Source organism: Sus scrofa, chromosome 14 (genome assembly GCF_000003025.6).
Source record: "Sus scrofa isolate TJ Tabasco breed Duroc chromosome 14, Sscrofa11.1, whole genome shotgun sequence".
NCBI lineage: Eukaryota > Metazoa > Chordata > Mammalia > Artiodactyla > Suidae > Sus > Sus scrofa.
The window spans coordinates 64,862,431-64,887,146 of record NC_010456.5 but is presented as its reverse complement, the minus strand read 5'-3'; the positions used below and the strand labels follow the sequence as shown (position 1 = coordinate 64,887,146).

General features: G+C 38.3%; 1 protein-coding gene and 1 long non-coding RNA gene across 2 annotated transcripts in view; one reads left to right on the top strand and one right to left on the bottom strand.

The window, feature by feature from the left end:
• TMEM26 (transmembrane protein 26) overlaps nucleotides 1-5,931 on the top strand; it is a 44,234-nt gene extending 38,303 nt beyond the window's left edge. Inside the window, 2 exon segments of the mRNA NM_001244582.1 lie at nucleotides 1,311-1,387; nucleotides 5,119-5,931. Of these exon segments, the coding sequence (NP_001231511.1) occupies nucleotides 1,311-1,387; nucleotides 5,119-5,543 (502 nt within the window). The 3' untranslated portion in view covers nucleotides 5,544-5,931.
• Nucleotides 1-24,716, bottom strand: part of LOC106506013 — a 448,664-nt gene that overhangs the window by 73,278 nt on the left and 350,670 nt on the right. Inside the window, exon 4 of the long non-coding RNA XR_002338945.1 lies at nucleotides 20,183-20,313. This is a non-coding gene — a long non-coding RNA (uncharacterized LOC106506013). The remainder of the gene's footprint in view (nucleotides 1-20,182; nucleotides 20,314-24,716) is intronic.

Here is a 24,716-nt window from a genome sequence, read left to right as displayed (position 1 = left end):
GACAGATAATGATGGTTTAAAAATCTCATTTACAAAATTCTCTCAGAGTCTTGAGATCTAATTTTTCAGGGCCTCAATACTTGAAACATTTAAAGGTAACCCTACAATCACCTCATTTAGTTTGGTTTCAATTACTCTTCCACAATGTTTTTCTATCCCTCTCCAATCTGAAAAATCCCTCTTGACAGAGAAGTTGGCAACAAAGTCTGTTATTACACCACTAACCTCAAACTGATAACTTCCTTTGTGTTTTTGCTTAAAAAAAAGTGACTTTGTAAGTTTGGGGTTAGTAGATGCAGTATTACATTTAGAATGGACAAGCAATGAGGTTCTGCCATATAGCACAGGAAACTATATCGAATCACTTGTGATAGAACATGATGGAATATGAGAAAAATAATGTGTGTGTGTATATATATATATGGATATATGTCATATATGAATATGACTGGGTCATCTTGCTGTATAGCAGAAACTGATAGAACATTGTAAATCAAGTATACTTTAATAAAAAAGTGACTTTGACACTTCTTTAATATCCTTTATATTTTTGTAACCTCTGTTCTTTCTGGCTTTAGTCTTTGAGACCATTCTCCCAGGTCTATGACATATTTTCTAAGTATGAGTTCTTCTTTTGTACGTTCAACAATTCCTTCCACAAGTATATCTGTTGAGTGCCTATTATTTGCCAGGCACTGTTGTAGGCACTAAGTATACAATGGTGAATGAAAGAATCATATCCCTTGACTTACATCCTAGTACCTGGTATAAATCTTTGATTATTGGATTTATCTCCCTACATTTTTTTCCAACTGAGGCGTGCTTTCTCTTACATGCTAAGCTTACATGCTAAGCTCATCTAGCCCTTTTGAGATGTATTCTTAAGTTAGAGTCTTGGGATTTTGGAAAAATTTTCACATTTTCCCCTTGAAAATTCTTGAAACCAGCCCTCTGAATTTCCAGGTTAATGTCTAACTTTTGTCCTAGTATTTCCCTCCCATAATGTCTCCATAATTTTGTAATACTAAATATAGCAATGTGGAACCAAGTGTCTTTGCCATAATTCACACAGATGTTGGCACATGTGCAAGTTGAGTTTTAGGTCTCAGATTTTTTAAAACTTATTTTCGATTATTTCATTATAATTGGGCATGGATTTTTCATGGATGTCTTATATCATCAAGATATTTTGACAACTCTCAAGAGGTTTATTATGATAGTCAAATATGAGGGGGAAAAAAGAGGATTTCTCTTTTCTGCATGTGATCTTATGTTTTTATCACTGATTTAAAGTTTTGTCTGCATTTAAGGAAGAGCCCTGCCCTGGTCTACGCCATCCTTATTATATGGACCTGGAGCATGCTGCAGTTTCCCCTGGACCTGGCAGGTAAGTGTCTGATGTTTGCTCAAAGGAACAAAATTATAGCTGGAATGATGCTAAGGAGGAGAGAATTATCCTTTTTTATCACTTTGATATCTCCATGTTAGTTCAAGCTTAGTTTAGAGGAAAAGTATATTGAAACTTAGGAAAGCCATGAGTAGATCCACAGGGTAAGCCCAAGAGAGTTGAGAGGATAAGAACACAGCTGTAAGACCTTTCATTCAGTGGGTCCATCACTTGCGATCTGAAAAACCTTCTGCCAAGTAGTTAACACACCTGTGCCTCAGTTTTTCCACCCATGAAATGGGTATGATAATTATTGTGGAGGGTTCTTGTGACGACAAAGTAAGACATAGTCTGTCATGTGCTTATTAGCACAGTTGCTGGCATATAAATGCTATCTCTTAATATGATTATTTTAAGGGGTCATTTTCATCCCTTCATGAGACCCTTTTATTAGAACTTCAAAGGGAATAAGAGCAGTTTCAGGGTCACATGGAAAATTAGGTTTTCTTCAGAGTGGTCCTTACCATTCCCTTGAGCTTATTTTAATAAAGGAAGAAACCCCCATGCCTGAAAAAAGTAAACAGTTCCCAGGCATTCCATACCAGCAATGGTCTAGAGCTGCATTACCCAGTACAGTACCCACATGTGGCTGTTAAAATTAAAATTAAGTAAAGTTAAGTAAAATGAAAAGTTCAGTTCCTCAGTCACACCAGTCAGCTCAATGGCCGCATATGGCTATTATATCAGATGGCATAAATATAGAATGGTTTTCCTATCCCAGAAGGTTCCACTGGCCTGCATTGCCCCTGGAGTTAACCCACAACTTGGAGGAGCCCTGGATTTTGATTTGGAAATTCTCCTGGAAGCCATCCTACTCTGAAGAACTGCTAGGATTTAGTAGTTACATTTTTCTTAATTCTGACTCCATTTTTATGTTACCCTACTTGGTGGCCTCAGAGTTGGAATTAATCCTGGTACAAGGATATTTAATTTTTTTTCTGCATCTTATTTTGGTTCACTTTGATAGGCCCAGAGGTTCAGAGACCACTTTAGACCTTAGCATCTTTCTGAAAGAAAAATATTAACAGAATAGATGGAAAGAGTGGCTGTGACTTTTTAGGAATACCCTAAGCCTAATTACTAGTTAATAATTGCCAACAAGTTTGTAACACTCACTCACACACACACACACACACACACACACACACACACACACAGATTTTATTGTAATGTATCCTAGAAGGTACTCCATAGCCATTGATCAACTGGTGTCCTCTGACAGGATATCAGGCACTATCACTTTAGATGTCAAATAATACTGTTAGAAGGTCCTCTGGAAGTTATTTCTTGACTCTAATTTAGTAGTTACATTTTCCTTACATCTGACTTCATTTTTGTGTTACCCTACTTGGTAGCCTTGGGGTTGGAATTAGTTGGTTCAGGGACATTTAATTTTTTTATGCATCTTTTTTGGGGTTCACTTTGATAGGCCCAGAGGTTTCAGGGACTACTTTAGACTTTAGCATCCACTTTCCAAAACAAAATTGTCAACAGAATAGGTGGAAAGAGTGGCTGTGACTTTTGAGGACTACTTTAAACCTAATTGCTAGTTAGTAATTGCCAACAAGTTCATGCCAATCACACACACACACACACACACACACACACACACACACACACACACTCCTCACTTACTCACACTGATTTTGTAGTAATGTGTCCTAGAAGGTACTCTATAGGCATTGATTAGCTGGTGTCTTCTGACAGGATATCAGGCACTATCACTTTAGATGTCAAATAATACTTTTAGGAGGTCCTCTGGAGAGTCATTTCCTGACCCTAACTTCTTGGGAAAGGCTATTATTGATCTTATGTTGATTTTTCTCTTGTCATTGGCTCTGCGGGTGCTCACCCTCCCATATCTTCTGGTTTATAGCCTTGCTTAGACAATTTTTAAGAAAAAAAAAATTGTAAACTTTCAGGGGTGATAATGTCATGCAGCTGTTTGGAAAACAAAGACCAAATGTTACTTCTCACTAAATCGCTATTGTATTTTCCAACAAACAGTACATTATGTGCACCCATCTCAAAGCAGCTTCATAATACTTGCAGGCTCCAATAGATGAAGGCATTCTTTGTTTGAAAACTCCAAATGGAAGACTTCACTATTATAAAAGGATTTTTTTCTGCCCTTGACCTTGAATTAAATTTACATTTTAGAAATTAAAACAAAAAGGTTCACTTGTTGATTGGACCTCCTTTTGTTCAACTGGAAAATCAATAATTATATCCAGTCTTTCTTGTAAACTGTGAAACAAAACCATAAAGAATTAGACAAAATAAAATAACAGTGGCATTTATTTGGGCCTTTTTTTGCACCACCATTAGAGAAATATGTTTGACAAGACTTAAGTTTGAGTTTGAACATAAGCACTTAATTTTCACAACATACTTTATATAGAAGGCCTCGTGAGTCACTTAGTAAATAGGTAGATCCTAATGAGAGGATGCAGAGGATCTGGGCCACATACACTCTGCTTCATCCCCCAAATTTAGCAGCCAGGTAAGCCACACATTACCATAAGGGGAAGACAGCAAGAAAGGAGACAGCCACTGGGGGTGATGGTCTTATGGAAACACAAAGAGTCAGTGAGTGAGGGGCTCTCACCTCATAGATATTGTTGTTCTCCTGTTTTCAAGGGAGGAAACTGAGGCTCAGGCAGGTTAAGTACTTTGGCCAGTATCTTGCTATTAAAAAATGAAGACACCAAGAGAGGCAGCCAGGCTCCTGACTTGAGGCCAAGAGCACCGTGTCGTGCTGCCTCCCTAGCTGCAGACTTCAAAGACAGACAAGGTGATGGGCATTCCCTCTGAGGAATGGATAAAGAGGATGCAGTACATGCATACAATGTACTATTACTTGACCATAAAGGACAAAATAATGCCATTTGCAGCAATATGGGTAGACCTAGATATTATCATATTAAGTGGAGTAAATCATACAGAGAAAGACAATTACTAGATGAGATCACTTATATGTGGAATCTAATAAAAATGATACAAAAGAACTTATTTATAAAACAGAAATAAATTCACAGACTTCAAAATTAAACTTATGTTACCAAAGGGAAAACTGGGTAGGGGTCAGGATTAACTGGGAGGATGGGATTAACACATACACACTACTATATATGGAATAGATAACTAACAGGGACCTACCAGATGGCACAGAGAGGTCTAATCAATGTTATGTAATAACTCATAGGGGAAAAAAGAATCCATATATGTCTATGTATAACTGATTCACTTTTCTGTGAACCTGAAACTAATACAACATGCAAATCAGCTATACCCCAATAAAAAAATGTTTAAAAGACACACAGGGTGGTTTCTTCTGTTCTTTATCCTTTCTAGTCTAGTTAATTGTGCTCTGCCTCACATGAGGACCTGAAGGTGATCTGAAATTTTTTATGTGGATAGAAACTGGAGGACTGGCTTTCTTTTATGTGTTTTATTGGACTTCTACCAGATGGTCCATTTTGAATATAAAATGACCAAGCATGTGAAATGGCAGGGTGGTTTCACCTGCTTGCCCCGGAGTGAAATTACAGAATCAATCCCGATCATGAACTAGCATAGCACCCACTGTTGAAGGCTTGTCCCCACTCCAGTCTGTCTTCCTCTTCTGTGTCTTAGAGGGTGATGTTAAGTGGTCTCCTTTGTGTTTTCAGTGCAGCATGTCGTGTGTCCTTTGTCCATGACAACGAGGGGGTTCCCCAGACAGTTCTTTTGCCAGTACAGCGCTGACCTGTGGAACATCGGAATCAGCGTCTTCATACAAGACGGTCCCTTCCTGGTTGTGCGCCTGCTACTGATGACCTACTTCAAAGTGGTCAACCAGATGCTGGTGTTCTTTGCAGCCAAGAATTTCCTTGTGGTGGTGTTACAGCTCTACCGCCTGATGGTGTTGGCCCTGGATGTCCGTACTTCCTTGAGAAGTAAGCCAGCAGGCCCGAAAGGAGGGCACAGGTGCCCAGGAGAACCAGCTGAGACTGGGGTCTCACCTGGAGACGGGAGAGGGGGTTCTAAGGAGGGCCTGGCTATTCCTTTACAGGCCTCGTTGGTAACCTCTGAAGACTTCCCCCCAACATCATAGTCAGTCACCGACAGCAGCATGCAGCTAGAAGTTTTGATGTACTGGTTCTTACACTCACAACCGTCCTCTCTCTCGCTTTCTTTTTAACCTCAGCATATAATAACTTTCAAAAGAACAACATACAGAATGATCTTAAACCAAAGCTGAGGAATTTTTTTTTTTTTTTCTGACGGAATGAAAAGAACTTTGGTTAGTGGCTATCGTTCCCACTTCTGTGTGATGGTATCAGACATTACAGTTGTTCCACGACTAAGTGATTTGTTTGTCTTGAACTGTTTGAAAAGCTATGGACAGGGTTACAGTGACATGCCCTCAAGAGATTTAATGCAGACAAACTGTCGCGGCTGTTACCTGAAAATAGAGAAGCTTTGAACTTCGGCTCTATTGTCAGACTATCTCCTCTGATCTTTTCTGCAGTGTCCCTCTGACATTAAAAAAAAAAAAAAAAAAAAAAAAATGTACATTCCATGAATGCAGAACAAATGAAGGGAAAAGTGCCTTTAAAATTACCTCACTGTGGGTTGGAAGCAGTGAATTCTCTGCCCAGCTGTCACGGCATCAAGAGCCCTCTTCATTGCTGCACAGACCTTCCTGGGAAAATCATTTTTTCTGGGCTGATGTGGTATTCTGTCCTGGCACATATGCTCTTACAGAAACTTTATTGCTTTGGCTTGGGTACCGCAAAATCTACAGCAAGCCATTTCATTTACAGATCTACTGGTTTCAAGGCAGGAAAGACTGGTAAGGCTAGCAAAGTCACAGATCCCCCCTCCCAACATGATTTGCAGTATTCGTCAGGATTCTTCTGAACTCCACTTCCCCATTTTCTATATTGCCAAGTGGAATTATGTGGGTTGATGCAGGAAAGCACTGAAGCAGCGAATAAAAGTATCTCAGGCCCTTTAAGTGTTACCATAGTTGCTGGTGTCCGCAGGCAGTAGTAGTTCCTCTGAACTGCCACTGCTGGAGCCAGCCTTTGGTCTTGGGAAGATGCTGGAAGCTTGCATGTGCCCTACTCATGGCCAACAGCCCTTGATTAGGGACGGGGGTCAGAAAATGCCACAGCATCATGGAAATAAGGAAATTTGCTTTTCTTCTCTGCATCAAGACTGTGGTCCCCCAGTATTGAAGCAGTTGTACTTTCCCTTTATACACCTCTGCACTTTCCAGATGAAGGCAATTCAGAACCTTTTAAAATGATTTTTGCTTTTAAAGGTACAGTGTGAAAATTTACCTGGCCTTACAGCAGTAATTATATGAGGCAAACCGCTCCAAAATTCTTCTTTTAGGGTTCAAAGCAACATTCCTCCTTGTTACTATGTTGAGGAACTGGAAGTTAGGACAAGCTATCAGCCTTAAATTGAGTGTGACCTTCCAACAGGCAGTTAGGACAATTTGATCTATAAATCTGTGTGACCTATCTGTTCAGAACATTTAATAAAAAGTTTCATAGGCAAACTTTGTTTGTATACAGAAAAATTTATATTTTCCAATTAATAACTTCTTCATTGCCTAATAACATTTCTATCTCTTTCTTTTCTTCTTTGCGTTTCCGATTTTACCAATATGATGATTGTTAAATTGCACATGAAGCTAATGGACTACATTTATAATTTTCCATAATAATATTATGAAAGAGAAGATCAGGAAGTTACATGATATAAAGAATTTGACAACTTTTAAGGGCATGTTATTTAAAACACTTCACGATTGAAAGCAAAATAATAAGTGCTATTTATAAAGACGCCTCGGCAGAATCTGTTTTTATGTTGACTGTTTTATGTTGAGTGTTTTCTTCCACAACATGTATGTGCTGCTTATTATTGCAGATTTGCTCGTGGGCATACTTTTTATGTTTTAATTTTTTTCTTCCAGCAAAACAAATACGGGGCCTCTAAAAATAGATAAAGTAGTATGGCTGTTGCAAGGATATTTTTAAAATGCTTTTGAATCTGAGACTTGGCTTGGCTCTGTGAATGGGTTTCTAGTACTTAAGTGAAGTATTTTTTTAATTAGTACTCCTCCAAGAGCCTGTCCAAGAGCCTGGCAAATAGAAAGTCCAGAATCTAGTTTTACTTATAGGGCCAGGAAGGCAAAGTACACCCAAAACTGTCTTGACAAGTAGTGGTGGCAAAAATAGACACGTACTCTGCAAGGTTTTCCAGGAAAATCTGCTAAGGGCAGTGCTTGTTATCCTCACTTCCAGTACACCCACTCTCTTGGACTGTTTTTATAGTCAAAAAAAATCTATTAAGAATTAAGGTTTTTTTTTTTTTTTTTCAAAATCCCCATAAATCCAGGTTATGTGCCTTGGGCCCCCAAGGAAAAGTTAAAAATCTATTCAGTTAATTGTATGTTATTATTGTAGATTGCTAAATACTGTCCTGTTCGAACATATCCAAGTGGTTGCTGTAAGTGCCTTGCGCAGAAGTTACTTCCCATAATCTGACATTCTGGGACTTGCTTCCATTTGATTTGTAATAACCTAACTGACTCAGATCATCTGAATAATTCCATATAGACCCTATCTCTACATCGCTTCCCCACCCCCAGACACGGAACATGCCACTCTCCAACTATTGAAGAAAGTGGCTTATTTGTGGTTATTGGTGCTGTTGTTATTATTATTGTCGTTGTTGTTATTTAATTGCTTTGTTAAAGCTCAGTCAAATGTCTTTCCTAAAAATGTACCATTCTACTTGTGAGAAAACACAGTGTGCATGTTGTAGTGATGCTGTGTCAAAACAGCTCACAACCATCTTGTGGGTTTTCTTTACTTACCAGAGAAGTCTCTAAGGACATGACTTGACATTGCAAGATTAGTGAGCTGTCTCTTTGATTATTTTATTAATTTTTATTTAAGCTGAAACCAGTAACATAAGAAAATGGAAATCTGGATTGGCTGATAACAATCTTTCTAGTCTTCTAAAATGAAGATTGTGACACAAATTCATCTGGTGGCTCTGTTGTAGTTCCACTAACATAGAGCAGCACTTCAGCTTTTAAGACCAAAAGATGTGGCTCAGAAATATCAGCATTCACTACCATAATATTGTTGACTTGTTATTTCATAGAAACTTCTCAAAGCCCTGGGAAGGCACACCTTTCAGTACATATGCCTTAAGGTTTCCACTCAAGTTTCAGAGTTTCACACTGACTCTTATTATTTCAGGGACTCTTCTCAACTCCCTGTTAAAAGAGGGAAAGGACAACACAGGGCCACCATCCACCTTCACTTTTTCAGTGACAGAAAAGTGACGTATATACTGACATACATTGAGAGCCTCAGAGATGAAAGAGAAAAAACAAACAATCAGAATTATAGGAGCAGATGAGCCAATTACTTTTTTTTTTTTTTTCTAATTTCAGACTTTGCTTTTTACTTAATGGACATTCTCTGCCACTCTCAGAAACATCTGATTTGGGGTTAAATGAAGCACCTGGAGGATGTTGATAACTTTTAAGCTTAAAATAACTTTCCACATGATCGGAGTAACTCTAAACATTGTTTGAATAATCAACTCCTTCAGTCTTATTTTTATGGGTGTCCATTTCCTGAATCTTTCTTAGTAGGATATTTTATAAGAATATTTTCTCTGAATTATTTATAATTATACTATTTTGTTATGAATGACATTTGTATTATATTATGTACATTAAATAGTTTGTGTACAATTTTATCTTAATGTCTATTTTTTGCCTGTATTTCCTGTCTTTGTTCTCCACTGTAATTCATTTTATTTAGTTTTAAGTTCTGGTTTTAAAAAAACTGATCTATTTAGATTATGACTAAAGTGGCATTTCAAACTAGTGAGGAGAGACTGACCAATTTTATATAAATGATGTTGGGAAATTTGAGAACCATCTGGAAAAAATAAAGTTAGATTTTTATCTTGTACAATATATAGAAATAAATTCCAGATGGATTAAAGATCTAAATGTAAAGGCAAAAACTATAAAATATTAGAAGAAAAATAGATTGTGTCTTTAGCATCTGCGGAGTAGGAAATATCTTTCAAAGAAAGATATAAAACCCTATTAAAAGAAAATAATGACAGATTTTCCTATGTAAAGATTTAAAATTTCTAAATGGCAAACAGTATTATGAACACATCAATTTCTTTTTTGGGAAAAGGTGTCAGTGTACCATATAAGGGAAATGAAGGGTATGGAAATTAGGAAGGAGTCAAATTTGTCATTTACTTATAGAAGACTGAGTCTTGAGTATCCAAGAAAATCATAGAAAAACCTAAGAAACTATTACACAAAAAATTTGTGTAAAATCACACAAAAATCAGTAGCTTTTATATATACAAACTTCACATAGAATATATATTTGAATGATAGATTTCCATTATATATGAACTAAAACCATAAAATATATAGGAATAAACTTAATAAGAAATGTCAAGATTCATGTGACGAAAACATTAAAATGATTTTTTTTAGGGCCCCAGCTGTGGCATATGGAAGTTCCCAGGCTAGGGGGTCGAGCTGGAGTTACAGCTGCCAGCCTACACCACAGCCACAGCAACACCAGATCTGAGCCACATCTGTGACCTACACCATAGCTGATGACAATGCCAGATCTTTAATCCACTGAGAGGGGCCAGAGATCAAACTTGCATCCTCATAGATATTAGTCAGGTTCATTTCTGCTGAGCCACAATGGGAACTCCCATAAGGATCATTAATGAAAATTTAATAGATATATTCTATTGGGGGGTGGTAAGAAGCCTTGATATTTTTAAAAATTAGTATATAAATTTAATACAATTTGCATAATGACATCAGTAACATGTTAATAAGCTGATTCCAAAGATTTTATGATAAGCATGAAAGAATAGCTGGAAAATGTTAAAAGGAAGAAAAACAAGAGAGTGTTTTTCAGTATATTTAAATGTATTAAAGAGCTGCAGTAAGAAAATTTGATTCTGTCAAGCAGAAAAATGGACCACAAAGAAGGCAAGAATTCAGCAGAAATACACAAAGAGTTTGATATATGAGAGGTCATGGGGCTGGGGTGAGAGAGTATTATAAATAGCTTCAGTTTTGAAAAATATCAACTTGGATCCCTACCTCAATTCCTATGTCCAAAACCTTTCCAATATATAAAAAAGATCATACACCATGACCAAGTGGGATTCATCCCAGGTTCACAAGGATGGTTCAACATATGCAAATCAATCAACATCATATACCACATTAACAAAAGAAATATCAAAAACCATATGATCATCTCAATAGACGCAGAAAAAGCATTTGAAAAAGTCCAACATCCATTCATGATCAAAACTCTTACCAAAGTGAGTATAGAGGGAATATAACTTAACATAATAAAAGCCATTTATGACAAACCCACAGCAAATATAATACTCAATGGAGAAAAGCTGAAGGATTCCCACTAAAATCTCGAACAAGTCAAGGATGCCCCCTCTCACTACTGTTATTTAACACAGTATTGGAAGTCCTAGCCACTGCAATCAGACAAACAAAAGAAATAAAAGGCATCCAAATAGGAAGAGAAGAGGTAAAACTGTCACTGTATGCAGATGACATGATACTATATATAAAAAACCCTAAGGACTCAACCCAGAAACTATTTGAACTGATCAACAAGTTCAGCAAAGTAGTAGGATATAAGATTAACATTCAGATATCAGTCACATTTCTGCATACTAACAACGAAATATTAGAAAAGGAATACAAAAACACATTTTAGAATTATACCCCCAAAAATCAAATACCTGGGAATATACCTGACCAAGAAGGTGAAAGACTTATATGCTGAGAACTATAAAACATTAATCAAGGAAATTAAAGACGATGTAAAGAAATGGAAAGCTATTCCACGGTCCTGGGTTGGAAAAAATTCATATTGTAAAAATGCCTGTAGTACCCAAAGCAATCTACAGATTCAATGCAATCCCTATCCAATTATCCATGATGTTTTCACAGAACTAGAACAAACAACCCAAAAATTTATATAGAAATATAAAAGACCCAGAATTACCAAAGTACTTCTGAGGAACAAAAACCAAGCAGGAGGCATAACTCTCCCAGACTTCAGGCAATATTACAAAGCCACAGTCATCAAGACAGTGTGGTAATGGTACCAGAACAGACATACAGACCAATGGAACAGAATGGAGAACCCAGAAATAAACCCAGATACCTATGGTCAATTACTCTTTGGCAAGGGAGGCAAGAACATAAAATGGGAAAAAGACAGGCTTTTCAGCAAGTATTACTCAGAAAACTGGACAGCTGCATGAAAATCAATGAAACTAGAACACACCCTCACACCATGCACAAAAATAAACTCAAAATGGCTGAAAAACTTAAATATAAGGCAAGACAACATCAAACTCCTGGAAGAGAACGTAGGCAAAACATTCTCTGACATTAACCTTACAAATGTTTTCTCAGGCCAGTCTCCCAAAGCAATAGAAATAAAAGCAAAAATAAACTAATGGGATCTAATCAAACTGACAAGCTTTTGCAGCAAAGGAAACCAAAAAGAAAACAAAAAGACAACTTTCAGAATGGGAGAAAATACTTTGAAATGATGCAACTCACAAGGGCTTAATCTCTAGAATATACAAGCAACTTATACAACTCAACAGTAAAAAGGCCAACAACCCACTGGAAAAATGGGCAAAAGACCTGAGTAGACATTTCTCCAAGGAAGATATACAGATGGCCATCAAGCACTTGAAACAATGCTCAACATCCCTGACTATTAGAGGAATGCAAATCAAAACTACCATGAGATACCACCTCACACCAGTCAGAATGGCCATCATTACTAAGTCCACAAAGAACAAGTGCTGGAGGGAGTGTGGAGAAAAGGGAATCCTCCTGCACTGTTGGGGGGAATGTAAGCTGGTACAACCCCTATGGAGAACAGTATGGAGGTACCTTAGAAAACTATACATAGAACTACCATATGACCCAGCAATCCCACTCTTGGGCATATAGCCGGACAAAACTTTCCTTGAAAAAGACACATGCACCCACATGTTCCTTGCAGCACTATTCACAATAGCCAGGACATGGAAACAACCCAAATGTCCATCGACAGATGATTGGATTAGGAAGAAGTGGTATATATACACAATGGACTACTACTCAGCCATAAAAAAGAATGACATAATGCCATTTGCAGCAACATGGGTGGAACTAGAGACTCTCATACTGAATGAAGTAAGTCAGAAAGGGAAAGACAAATACCATATGACGTCACTTATATCTGGAATCTAATATATGACACAAATGAACCTTTCCACAGAAACTTGGACTTGGAGAATAGACTTGTGGTTGCCAAGGGGAAGGGGGAGGGACTGGGAGCTTGGGGTTAATAGATGCAGACTATTGCCTTTGGAATGGATTAGCAATGAGATCCTGCTGTGTAGCACTGGGAACTATGTCTAGTCACTTATGATGGAACATGATAATGTGAGAAAAAAGAGTGTATATATGTATGTGTAACTGGGTCACCACGCTGTATAGTAGAAAATTGACAGAACACTGTAAACCAGCTATAAGGGAAAAAATAAAAAATCATTATTTAAAAAATATAAAATAAAATAATGAAGAGCATGCAAATGTAAAGAATAAAAAATTCTGTGGATTTTATCCTTGCAATAAAAAGAATTAAGTCAAACAAACAAACCTTTCCAGATAGATCAAAGAATTAAACATTAAAGATAAAAAAACATAGAGAACTTTGCTTTCACAATTTCAATGGTTGAATGTTTTCAAAGCAAGATACGACCTAGAAACTGTAGATAAATCATAAATTTCAGCTTGTAAAATTTAAAATTTTATGTCACAAGAATACTATGTGAATTCGAAAGCTGAACAACAAATTGGGTAACTATTTTTGCAAATATAACAAAGTATTAGTTTTCTTAAAGAGCAAACAGCTCTTATAAACAAACAAACAAAAAACCCCCAAAACAAAAAAAGAAAAACTAACCAAAAAAAACCCCACAAGCACTCTTTGGAAAAATGAGCAAAAGATGTTAAGTACACAATTCAATGCAAAAGATATAGTCAAGGAAATGTAAATCAAACTACAATGAAATATCATTTTTCAAATGGAGATTACTCCAGAAGATACCATTTTTTAATTAGCGGGTTGGCAAAGCTTCAAAAAATTTTAATTTTTTTTTTCTTTTTATGGCTACACCTGAAGTGTATGGATGTTCCCAGACTAGCAATTGAATCAGAGCTGCAGCTGCAGGCCACAGCAACACTGAATCCAAGCTGCATCTTTCACTTACACTCAAACATGCATCATCACAGATACTATGTCATGTTCCTAATCCACTGAGCCCCAATGGGAAGTCTTAAAAAATGTTTGGAGTGCCATATTGGAGGGGATCAAAGAAAGAAGCCATTCTTACTCACTGCTTGTGAGGATATAAAATGGTACAACTGCTTTGGAAGACAATTTGGCAATATCTGTCAGAATTAAAAACTCATTTGAGCCAGCAATTCACCTCTAAGAATGTATCCTACAGATAAATGTGTGTGCATAGATATGTTCAGGGCAGTGTTCTCCATAGTAGCAGCATCATGTCCATCAATAGAGCCATCATTAAATAATGGAACAGCTGTACTACATAAAACCATATAGCTTTTGAAAAGAATGAAGTAGATCCATAAGTGTGATAAGGAATAAACACTTGGTATTTTATTACATAAATGTCATAGAGCAAACCATGAGGTAAACTTCACGCTTTTTAAAAATGTTATCTATGCTTTTATATGTTATGAGTAAATGGATGAAAGGATACTCAAATTTCCAATGATCATGGGAAGTCCCACCTTTTTTTTTTTTTTTTTACTTTAATACTTTCCATGATTTGAACGTTTTAAGTACACATTACATTTGTAACTTAAAATATTTTTTTTTGGCTCTGTCTAACACCTGTGAACGTTCCCAGGCCAGGGATTGAATCCTTGCCGCAGCTGAGACCTGTATCATGCGGAAATTTCCAAAACAATTATTAATAAGAAATCTCACCAACTTATAGATCATTGTGGTCATATACATTTCACTTTGCAAATAAACACACATCAATGGTTTTCATCTAAGAAAATAAAGACCTTGACACCAAAAATGTAGATAATCTTTAGATGCATTTGATAAATTACAGGTTTAAAAGATGTCAAATTCTGTTTGCCCTATGAAGTGTTAAATCTTGGGAAATGAAATAATGAAGAGATCTAAAAGAACCGGGAAAAATCAAATTGATTGAAATGACTCATTGGGTCTTGATGAACACCTCTTTGGGAACCACTTTACCTTGGTCAGTCTGACCCTTTCATACTCCCTGACATTTATGCAGCTAAAGCAAGCCAGAGAGGAATTTCATACTGAATTACAGAGTCAAGCTGATCCAGGAGAGAGAGAGAGAGAGAACTGAAGGAACCCCGAAAGAGAAAACTTCAGAAAGAATCTGTGCTTCTGCTTCCAAGTCCCTATTCATAGCTCATCTAATTTTATTGTTTATGTCAGCTGTTTAGATTTTTGTCTAATACTTACTAAGCTTACAACTGGTTGCCATAAGTGATCAAATGGGTCATATGCAAATATGATCAAATTATTGAGGAAAACAGGAATTCCTGAACCAACCATATGGCAGATATCACACAGTCTTTGTATCTAAATTAAGAATTTTGGGCAAGGAAAATTGCATCTACAAGACAAAATATATTTTCTCTGTGGATACTGTTTGTTCAGCTTCTGCCAAGTGCATAGCTGGAGGATTCAGATGGTTGTGGTTCTGGGACCTGGGGGGTTGTTTCTACCTTCTGGCAAAGAATGTTCTTCCCTATTATTCAAGAGTTCCCATATGACCTGAGTGACAGCTAACAGCTGGGTCAAAAGCTACAATTATTTCATCAGCTCTCTTGGTTTCAACTAACTCCTACCAATACCTAATTATTGTTACTAACTTCAACCTCTTTCCTAGACTTCATGCCTGGATTTGCAACTCCCCCTGGATAAGCATCACACACTCAACATACATAGAATACATATCATACTACATTCAATTTCCCCTTCCTTGTGTTCCATATACTGGCTAGCAGCACCATTAGCCACTCAGGCACATGTTCTAAAACTGAAGTTATCCTTGAACCTTGGTTCCTCTTTTTTATCCTTCCTACCTCAGTGACCATCAAAATCTTTCAGTGATGCTACCTACAGTTCTTCTCCATTTTAATTTGTCCTCTCTATTTCAATTGCTACCATCCTAATTTAGTGTCTCACCATTTCTTGCCTCACTGACCACAGTCATTTCCCAAATTGTCATTCCTCCTCTTGGTTTAATCCCCCATAATAATATTCCAATACTGCATTCAGAGCTATTCTAAAATGCACAACTTATCCTATGTCTCTTCTACTTAGCACATTGATGATACTTCACTTTCAACACAATCAAGCAGAAAGTCCCAAGGAAATCATATCAGACTTTTCACAAGGTGCCCCTCATCTGACTTTTCAACCTTGTTTCCCACCACTGTGTGCGTGCACGTACATGCACGTGCACACACACATATACACCCACACACTGCCACCATAACATACTAGTGATGCTCCCCTCATTCGCCTTTACACTACTGTGTGTTTGTGTACTCTATTTCTTTTTATTCAGTTCTGCCCTCCATTGACAGCATTCCACTATTGATTCCTTGTCTATTCAACCCTCCACCTCTTGTTGTGGCCTGTTTCCTCACCCAAAGCTGATGGTTAGGGGAAGAAGAATAACCCCATCAGCCAAGATTATTCCGCAACCTAAGGGATCCCAGGAAAGTGAACAGAGACATCCTCCAGTCATTGGTCCTGGATTTCTAGTGTTTCCTTTGAGGCAGCAGTGCTGATTAGGACACCTGGTAAGACAATGAGAGCATAGAGCTATGGGATTGGTCACTTTTCATGGTCAAGAAGAAGAAACTATAGCAGAAACAATGGTCAGTTGTTCCCGGAAGTTTTTCCCTTTTCCTTTCAGATCTGTCTAAACTAGGCAGTTTCTCCTGTTTTACTAATCTAACAGCATATATTTATACGGCCTTAGTGATGGCTCCCCCTGCTCCTTACAAAGATCTCTCCTTCTAGTAATAGTTCTCACTCAGCCATCAGCAGTCTTGGCAGAAACCCACACACAAACTTCAGAAGCCTTAGCTCAAAGATCAGATCTGCCTTCTTCCTGGACTGACTCTTTTCCTTTGCTGTGTATTCACAGCACTTCGTACTTATCTCTGTCCTGGGGGTTATCATCTTATATGTCATGATTGTGAGCTGTCTGAGGGCACAGGTCAGGTCTTAACTCTATGATAATCACCACACAGCTCCAGACATACTGGAAGTCTGTCTGTCCCCAGAATTCACCCAGCTTCTTTCTGCTTTGGGGACTCTGTTCTTGCTGGTGCCTTTTCCTGGGATAATTCCCACCCCCACCTTCCATTTTCCCAGAGTTGGCTCCTTCTTTCTTTACTTCAGTGTAAGGTCCTCAGAGAAGCTATCACTCACCTCTTCCTCAAGAATCTCCATCACATCTATATTTTATCCCCAGCCTTTATCATTAGTGGAAATTATCTCTGTTTTTTATTAAGTATCATACCTAATGAAAATGTAGAACTCAGGGGTATCTGTCTTGTTTATCTCTGTGTCTTTAGCACATTGCTCAAAGACTACTGTTGAGTACATAATTTTCCCATGCTTATTTGTATCTATGTTTTACAAAACTAAAGTCACACTACAATTTTATACATATGCCCTGCTTTGTTGACTTGTTATTATTTCTTGAGCTTCTCCTAATATTAACTATTTTTGAGAATATAATGCCTAGCTACTCCTCTGTTTGAATGTAGAAAAACGCCTAATCAGCAAATACCAAAGATTTCCCAGCCATCCTCCTCCTCATCACTCTTGCCTTTGGTATGAGGGATGACGTTTCTTTGTGTCTGCCTCCATGCCCTGGTGATGTGAGACCCTTACCTCCTGGTCCTCCTCTTCTCTCATTATTGGTTCCTTCTACCATGACTCTGTGTACTCCTTCACTTTCTAAATGTGCCAGTTCCATCCTGCCCACCTGGACTAATCTCTCCCTTTGCAGTTTCACTCCCATTCATGACCCCTAAGTCTGCAGCACCTGCTTTTCCCCAAGCACCAGATTTCCCCCCAAAAGCACCAGCTTTTTCTTCTACATTTCCGATGTAGAGGCTCCTCTGCCACGTCCAGCCCAATGAGTCCACAATTGGATGCAAAAGATGTTCTCTCCCAAATTAGTTCTTTTTCTTTAACCCTCAGTGTCTACTAACAGAACCACTCTTTCTTTTTTTTACATAATGAATATAATTTTGTTGCTTTTCTTTGATTATACAAGTCATATATAATGATGTGCTCAATGTAATTATTTTAAACATACAGAAAAGTGAGAGGGTAAAAGTCCCATGGAATCCCACCTTACTGCAATACTTATATCTAGTAATTAATAATAATCATTCCTTCGTCAATCTTTTATTTCAGATAGAAAAATGATAGATAGATAGATAATAGATATTTGATGGCTAACTTGTTAACTACCTAGATAGATGAGTTTACATATATGGGATAATACACTAATTAAATCTTTAAAGGTAAAAAAATCAAGAGAGTCACATAAATTGTGAGTTAGTTTGCGTGATGAACAACTTCAACCCCCAACTGGGTCAATTTTGTCAGTATTACCTCTATGAAGACATAAATAACCTCATATGGAGAAATGAAGAGTGTCTGTTTTAGGCTTTTTGTGAATCTGAAGCCTGGACCAAATGATGCCTCTGTGGGAACTGGAATTGGGACCTTGTTTTATTCACCTTTCTAAGCTCCATGGAGATTCTCACAGTGTATATATAAAATAAAGTCTTGCTCTATGAATGATCAATGGCCTCAACAAATATCTTTTAATGCCAACCATATAGAAGCCACTGCTAGCTACGTGAGGGATACACAAATGAATAAGACTTTGCCCTTGCTTTTGAGGAAATGTATATCCATGGATTTTCAAAAAAAAAAAAAAAAGGTTCTATCACCTTCATAAACTTTTGCTCACTACCACCTACTTTCATGCCTGTGAAGGGCTTATTTTGGTGCTCTCTGGGTTTTGTGTAGAACCCAAAGTCCCTAGCCTGGCTCCCAACATGCACTCTAAAATATGAGAGTGGATGCAAAAAAGAAAGAAGATCTGAGAAGGCCTATTTAAAAGCAATGAAAGTTGTTTATTTTTTGAAAAAGTATTTTGTAGGTGGTGGCTCTTGATCACTGTGGGAGGCCCACTGTAGGATCCCTCCAATGTTGCAAGGGCTCACCTTAGACCTGCAATGATTTGGGCTATAATCTGCTGCCTCCTTTCAAAGGATGCAGCTATTCTGGAGAGGCTTCTGTCTGAACTCAGCCATATTTCTATGCTCAAAGTGGCAGGACACTGCTCCTGAAAAAGCCTCATGGAAGGCTTGAAAGGGTGGCATGGACCTTCAGAATAATCTAACGTGTATTCTGAGGCATGCTCAAGGCAGAAGATGCTTGTCTGTCACATGCTTGTCTGTCACATTTTGGGAGCACTAAAATTTATTTTTACAGATTCACTGGACTGAAAGGAAGCCTACTTGGAGCCATCACATTCTAGCAATCTTCATCACAACAAAAAACAATCTTAGAAGGAAGACGTACTTGGTCAATACTAGAAGATTACAATCTCATTAACTCTTTGCAAGGACTTCTCAAAAGTTTCAGATGATACTTAAGTAGTCTATGGCATAAAAGCTTTCGAGAAAAAGTGAGGTGGGGAAAATGTCAGTCATTTTAAGAGCAGATGTCCATCCCTTCTCCCTGGGGAAGCAGCCCATTAAGCTGCACTGCTGCTGAATCAGAGGTGACAAAAATGTTCACTCAGCCTGGTTTATTTTGCTTGAGAGCCAGCAGCATGAGTGGCAAAGGCTAGTACTTCTAGATCTACTGTTGCCTCTACTTTAGAGCCTGTTGAGTCAGAACTGACAGAACTTGCAGACATTTCTGGTTCCGCAATACACATGCACCTCTTCACAGCCTGGGCAATGCTGATCTAGAGCATCCTGGTGATGTCTGTTTCAAAACTACACACCTACCTGCACAGAGGTAAAACCAGCACCAAGCGAAATAAGCTTCCCCGTCAATCAGTGTGTTCTGTGTTCTTCCATAGGAGACTAAACATTGTGGTGTGGATCCATTTATTATACTGAATGTGGCACCTCTGGGGTGACAGCCACATTCATCAAAGCTCCAGTCCCTCAAAATGGATCATGTTCAGGAACTATCTGAGCAGCTAGCAGAGAATTCATCTTCGCCTTATGGCTTTTCTTAAACTTAATTTAAAAAATCCTCTTTGCAAACAAAATCTTCCAAAGAATACAGGCCTCCTTTCTCTAACTTCTTGGAGAAGGCACAAAACAAACACTGACTACACTAATTTCTATTTTTTAGCTTCAACTGCCATAAAAACACTCTTTCAGTTAGTGTCATGCTGTTGATTTCCTTTCAGATTCACTCACACAATAATTTTACTCAAGACAGATTCTGTTCTTTATTTGTGCTTTGTGTCACGTACCTTTGGAGACTCTGAGCTTGAAGGGATGTTAGATCTCTTTACCTCTTTGAAGGTCAAGAAATGAAAGCTGGAAGAAGAGAAGGCGCGTCCTGGTTTTATTCTAGTGAACGGCACATTCAAGACCGAAATGCCTGTACACAAAAGCAAAATACGACAGAACAAAAAATTATACATGTTTAGTTTTCTGCTAATAACTTAAAATCTATAACACCCTAGAGGTAATCATCCTTGCTCAACATTTTATGGTTTACACAACACTTTCAAATACATTGTTTTAATACTCTCAACCACTCCTGATGCAAGTTTTTTGTTTTTGTTCTTTTTCTTTTTATGGCTGCACCCAGGGCATATGGAAGTTCCCAGGCCAGGTGTTGAATCCCAGTTGTAGCTGGGGCCTGTTCCATCGCCCAATAGCAATGCCAGATCTGAGCTGCATCTGTGACCTATACCACAGCTTGTGGTAACGCTGGATCTTTAACCCACTAAGCAAGGCCAGGGATTGAACCCCCATTCTCACAGAGACAATGTAACAAGCTGAGCCACAACAAGAACCCCAAGAAATTTTTTTCAAAGAAAACAAATGAGAAAATGACTACACAGGGTGGCCAAAAGAATGGCAAAGGTCATGTCTTTGAGTCTGAGCAGGGGCTCAAGTCTAAAGGTTCAGATCCTTAGGCAGGAATGAAATGATTCTGTCCATCAGTGAGCATCAGTGAGCACAAACCAACTTAAAAACCTAAATAGATTCACTTTGCCCATTGGTCTGAGATTTTTCAAACATGGCTTTAACCAGCCAAAGTGTCCTCTTGTCCTTGGAAGTGGGTCCAAAACCACTTATATCAGACAGATAGGGATGGAGTAGAATAGCTACACAGGTAGCTGTAGAAGTCCCAGTAGGGGACCATAGATAAAGAGGGAAACTTAGGGAATTTTGGGAGATCACTGTTAAATTAATAATCACTCAAGAAAGCCATCAGAACAAAGCAGGCTTCCTTAACTATAAAACCATAAATAAAAGCCCTAGATATGCCTTAGGTCATTAAAAGAAAGACAAAAAGAAGCCTGCATTCAAGTTCAGCAAGACAATGATCCTTAGGACCAAGGACATGAATTTAAGAGAAAGATGACATTCTAAAATTGGAGATAATCATTATATGAAATCTGAGGTGATTCAACATATTTTAGCATATGTTACCACCCTTTCTGTTGATTTGAATAAATGCCATGACAGTCCCACTTTGACCTCATAGGGTCAAATACTCTCTTAGTGGATATAAAGGAGGAGCTAATGGTATAAGCCTGACATCTACTCTAAGAAAGCGGTAGAAGGCAGTCTTTTCCCACTCCCCACTTTACTTGGATTAAAATGTAGCCCACCTAATCCTCAGGGCAGGGCCTCCTCGCCTGCCTACTTGTATCTCTCACAAGTGTCCTATCTTAATACCCATTTCTTGCCTCTCACTTTGTGTCTTACTGAATTTCTTCTACACCGAGACACAGAGAACCTGAATCTCAGTAAGTCCAGACACAAGGTGAGTAATCCTAATTAAAAACCAAAAAAAAAAAAAAAAAAAAAAAGCCAAAAGTTCAAGTCCCAATCTGGGTTTAGTCTGGGTTCGAGTCCTGGCATGTGGGTTCAAGTCCCAGTCTGAGTCCTGGCTAGGTTCAAGTCAGAGGTGCTGTCAGTTTCAAGAGGAGAACAACATCTGTCCGCATAATTGGAGTGGGATTAGATTACCACTCTATTTCTTTGGGCCCTAAACTTGTTTGCTCCCAACATCTTTGATCCTCAGAAATATCAAAGCAATCTGATGGGGTTATTCCCAAAAAGAGATTTGTACTGTGCGCATTTGTTCAAAGAAAACCGTTGCCTTTGTTTCTGTGATACTGAGATTAATTATGCCAGTGTTTTCTTTTTATTGTCTCCTTTTCCATATTTAATGGAGCTAGGAAAAAATAAACCTCATTTGTCCTTTTTCCTACACTGAAACCCCTATCATATTTTCTAAGACAAGATAATAAAAGACACGTGACAGGGAAGATGAGATATTTCGACAGAAGACCTTTGACTTTCCCTGTCGCAGCCTTCGTTCTCTTTCCCTGTCACAGCCTTCGTTCTCTTCCCTTCCTGGCTCTTCCTCTTTCACAGAACTACTTAAGGTCACAGAGTCATGAGTCTACAGGAGGTAAAAATGAAAGTAAAACATGTCTTCCTTTTTCTTCTTTCTCTGACTTCTTCATTTGCATAAATTAAAACCTATGCTAAATTGGCTTCTCTCCTTTGGCATGAAAATAATAAGTTCTTCAAGTGCTCATTAAATGCCCAGTCACTCATCCTGTATTCTGCTTCCTTAACTTTTTTATCCCTCAACTTTTCATGGATATCTCTTGTCAGACAGATGTAATTTTTTTTTTTTCTATAAAACCTGAATTGGTAACCTTGGAAAGTCTGAATTGCATCCAAAAGGAATTCATTACTGAGTGGGGGTGACTTTGACTTTCATGAAAATGAATGCTCTGAAACCATCAGCTTTGGAAAATAATTCATTACACTTTTTTTTTTTTGGTGGTGGTGGGGTGGTTAAAGTGCGTTTCATAAAAGCACCTCTTGTATGAGTATCCTGTGCGACCTCTCTCTTATGAAAGAAAATGTTAGGACAGTCAGCTATTTGGAAACATTGTACGTGCAAGCTTTTATGCTGACTTTCAGTGAGAACAAGATGAATCATGAATTCTTAAAATGTTTTCCCCACGGTTCTGCTTAAATCCTAGTGTAATTGTTCAAGAGTATGCACCTGGGGGCCTGGGGGACGCTGTATGCAATATGGGTTTGGGAGCTTCCAACTTCATGGCCAGTAGGAATGTTGCTGCCTGGAATTTTCTTCTTAGTCCTCTCTTGTCTCATTATTTGGGCAGATAGTTTCATGTCTCTCTTTCTTGCAAGGCAAAAGAATATACACTGCTAGCCCAAGTATTTTGCATGTTATCAAAAGTTATGTGATATTTCCTTAATTTAGAAAAATTACCTAAAAGAACAGAGTATGAGATTTAGGCATCAAAAGCACAGGCTTTCAAAATTTAATATTTTGTCATATTTGCTTCAGAAATTTTTCATGGTAAATACATAAATAAAATAGGGATTAAGTGAAAATCCACTTTGTATACCTAACTGAATGGTATTCTTTCTCCCTCCCTAAAAGCCCACACTCTCATAAATTTGGGACATATTCTCTTAGCCCATGTTTTTATATCTTTACTACCAATCTTCAAATATTTTGCAATATCTGAGGCAGAGGGTTCTGTGTACCCACCTAACCATTGTTAATCACCTCTTCCCTTCTATCAGGATGCTGGTCTTGTTTAGGAAGCAGTACCTGCCCAAGAAGTCTATTCATCTGCACTTCCCAGGCTCTGGTGCATCTAAAGAGTATGTTCTTGAGTGGCTATGGGGTGAGAGCACTGAGCCTTAACCACTAGATCACAAGGGCCAGCAGGCCTGATGTAAGTCCCCAGTCCTGTTCCTTGGAGGAAAAAAAATTGGCAAAAAGACCAAGAGTAATGAGGCAAATAAAATCGTTATTAAGAGAGGAGAGAGAGAATATAGGTAGGGAGAAAGCTCAGGTGGGCTGGGGGAGGCAGAGAGAGATAGATGGACAGACAGAAAGAGCAAGACAAAAAGCACCGCATGATTTGGAGGTGGTTTAAATCACTTGTATGGGAGTAGTCCTTCCATGCTTCTTCTGGCCAATCAGCCTGCTTTGTCTGGCCTTGAGCCCACATCAGGCTTGACTTGGGGCCCTCTCCTGTGTGCATGTGCATCTTTTAGTCAAGATGGATTCCAGCGTGACGGTCTCTGGAAAGTTGATAGGATGTACAATGGTCTGGGCTCCCTCTCTTCTCAGACCCCTGAGGAACCTTTCTGCACATGTGTAGTTTGGGAGGTCTCCTTGACCTCAAGAATGAGAAATATGTGGTCTTATTATCTTTTATCTAAGCAGAATGCAACTCCTCTTTGCTCCTACCATCATGTTTATCTTGATGTATCTGTCCACAGGAGACAGATTCCAGTTGCTCAGCTTGGAACCCACCTATTTCCTGCCTCAAGTGGAGGGGTAGGTAGGGAAGGATATGAGTTAGTTTTGATCAAGGGGACAGAAGCAGAAGTTCAGAAAATGAGGCTTCTGGAAAATCATCATTTTCTTGGTAAGAGGGGGTATATTGAGATTCAGATTCAGATTCATCTTCTACCCTCCCTCTCTTTGGACCTGAAGCATGGATGCAACGTGTGATGTGAGGGCTCTCAGCTTGGAATCTTGAGGAGGAAAGAGAGAAAGATAGAATGAACATTGGGGAAGGGACCTTGGTTACAGGTTTGAGGCCCCCTGAAAACAATTTTAAGTTCTCCAGCAGAGATGGACTAATTAAACATATTTACATGTTATATACCCTGTCCCCATTCTGGACCACTAGGTCTGGTGAATTGTACAAGTGTCCTATCCTTACTTTTGTGGGACCTGACTGATAGCTTCTGGGA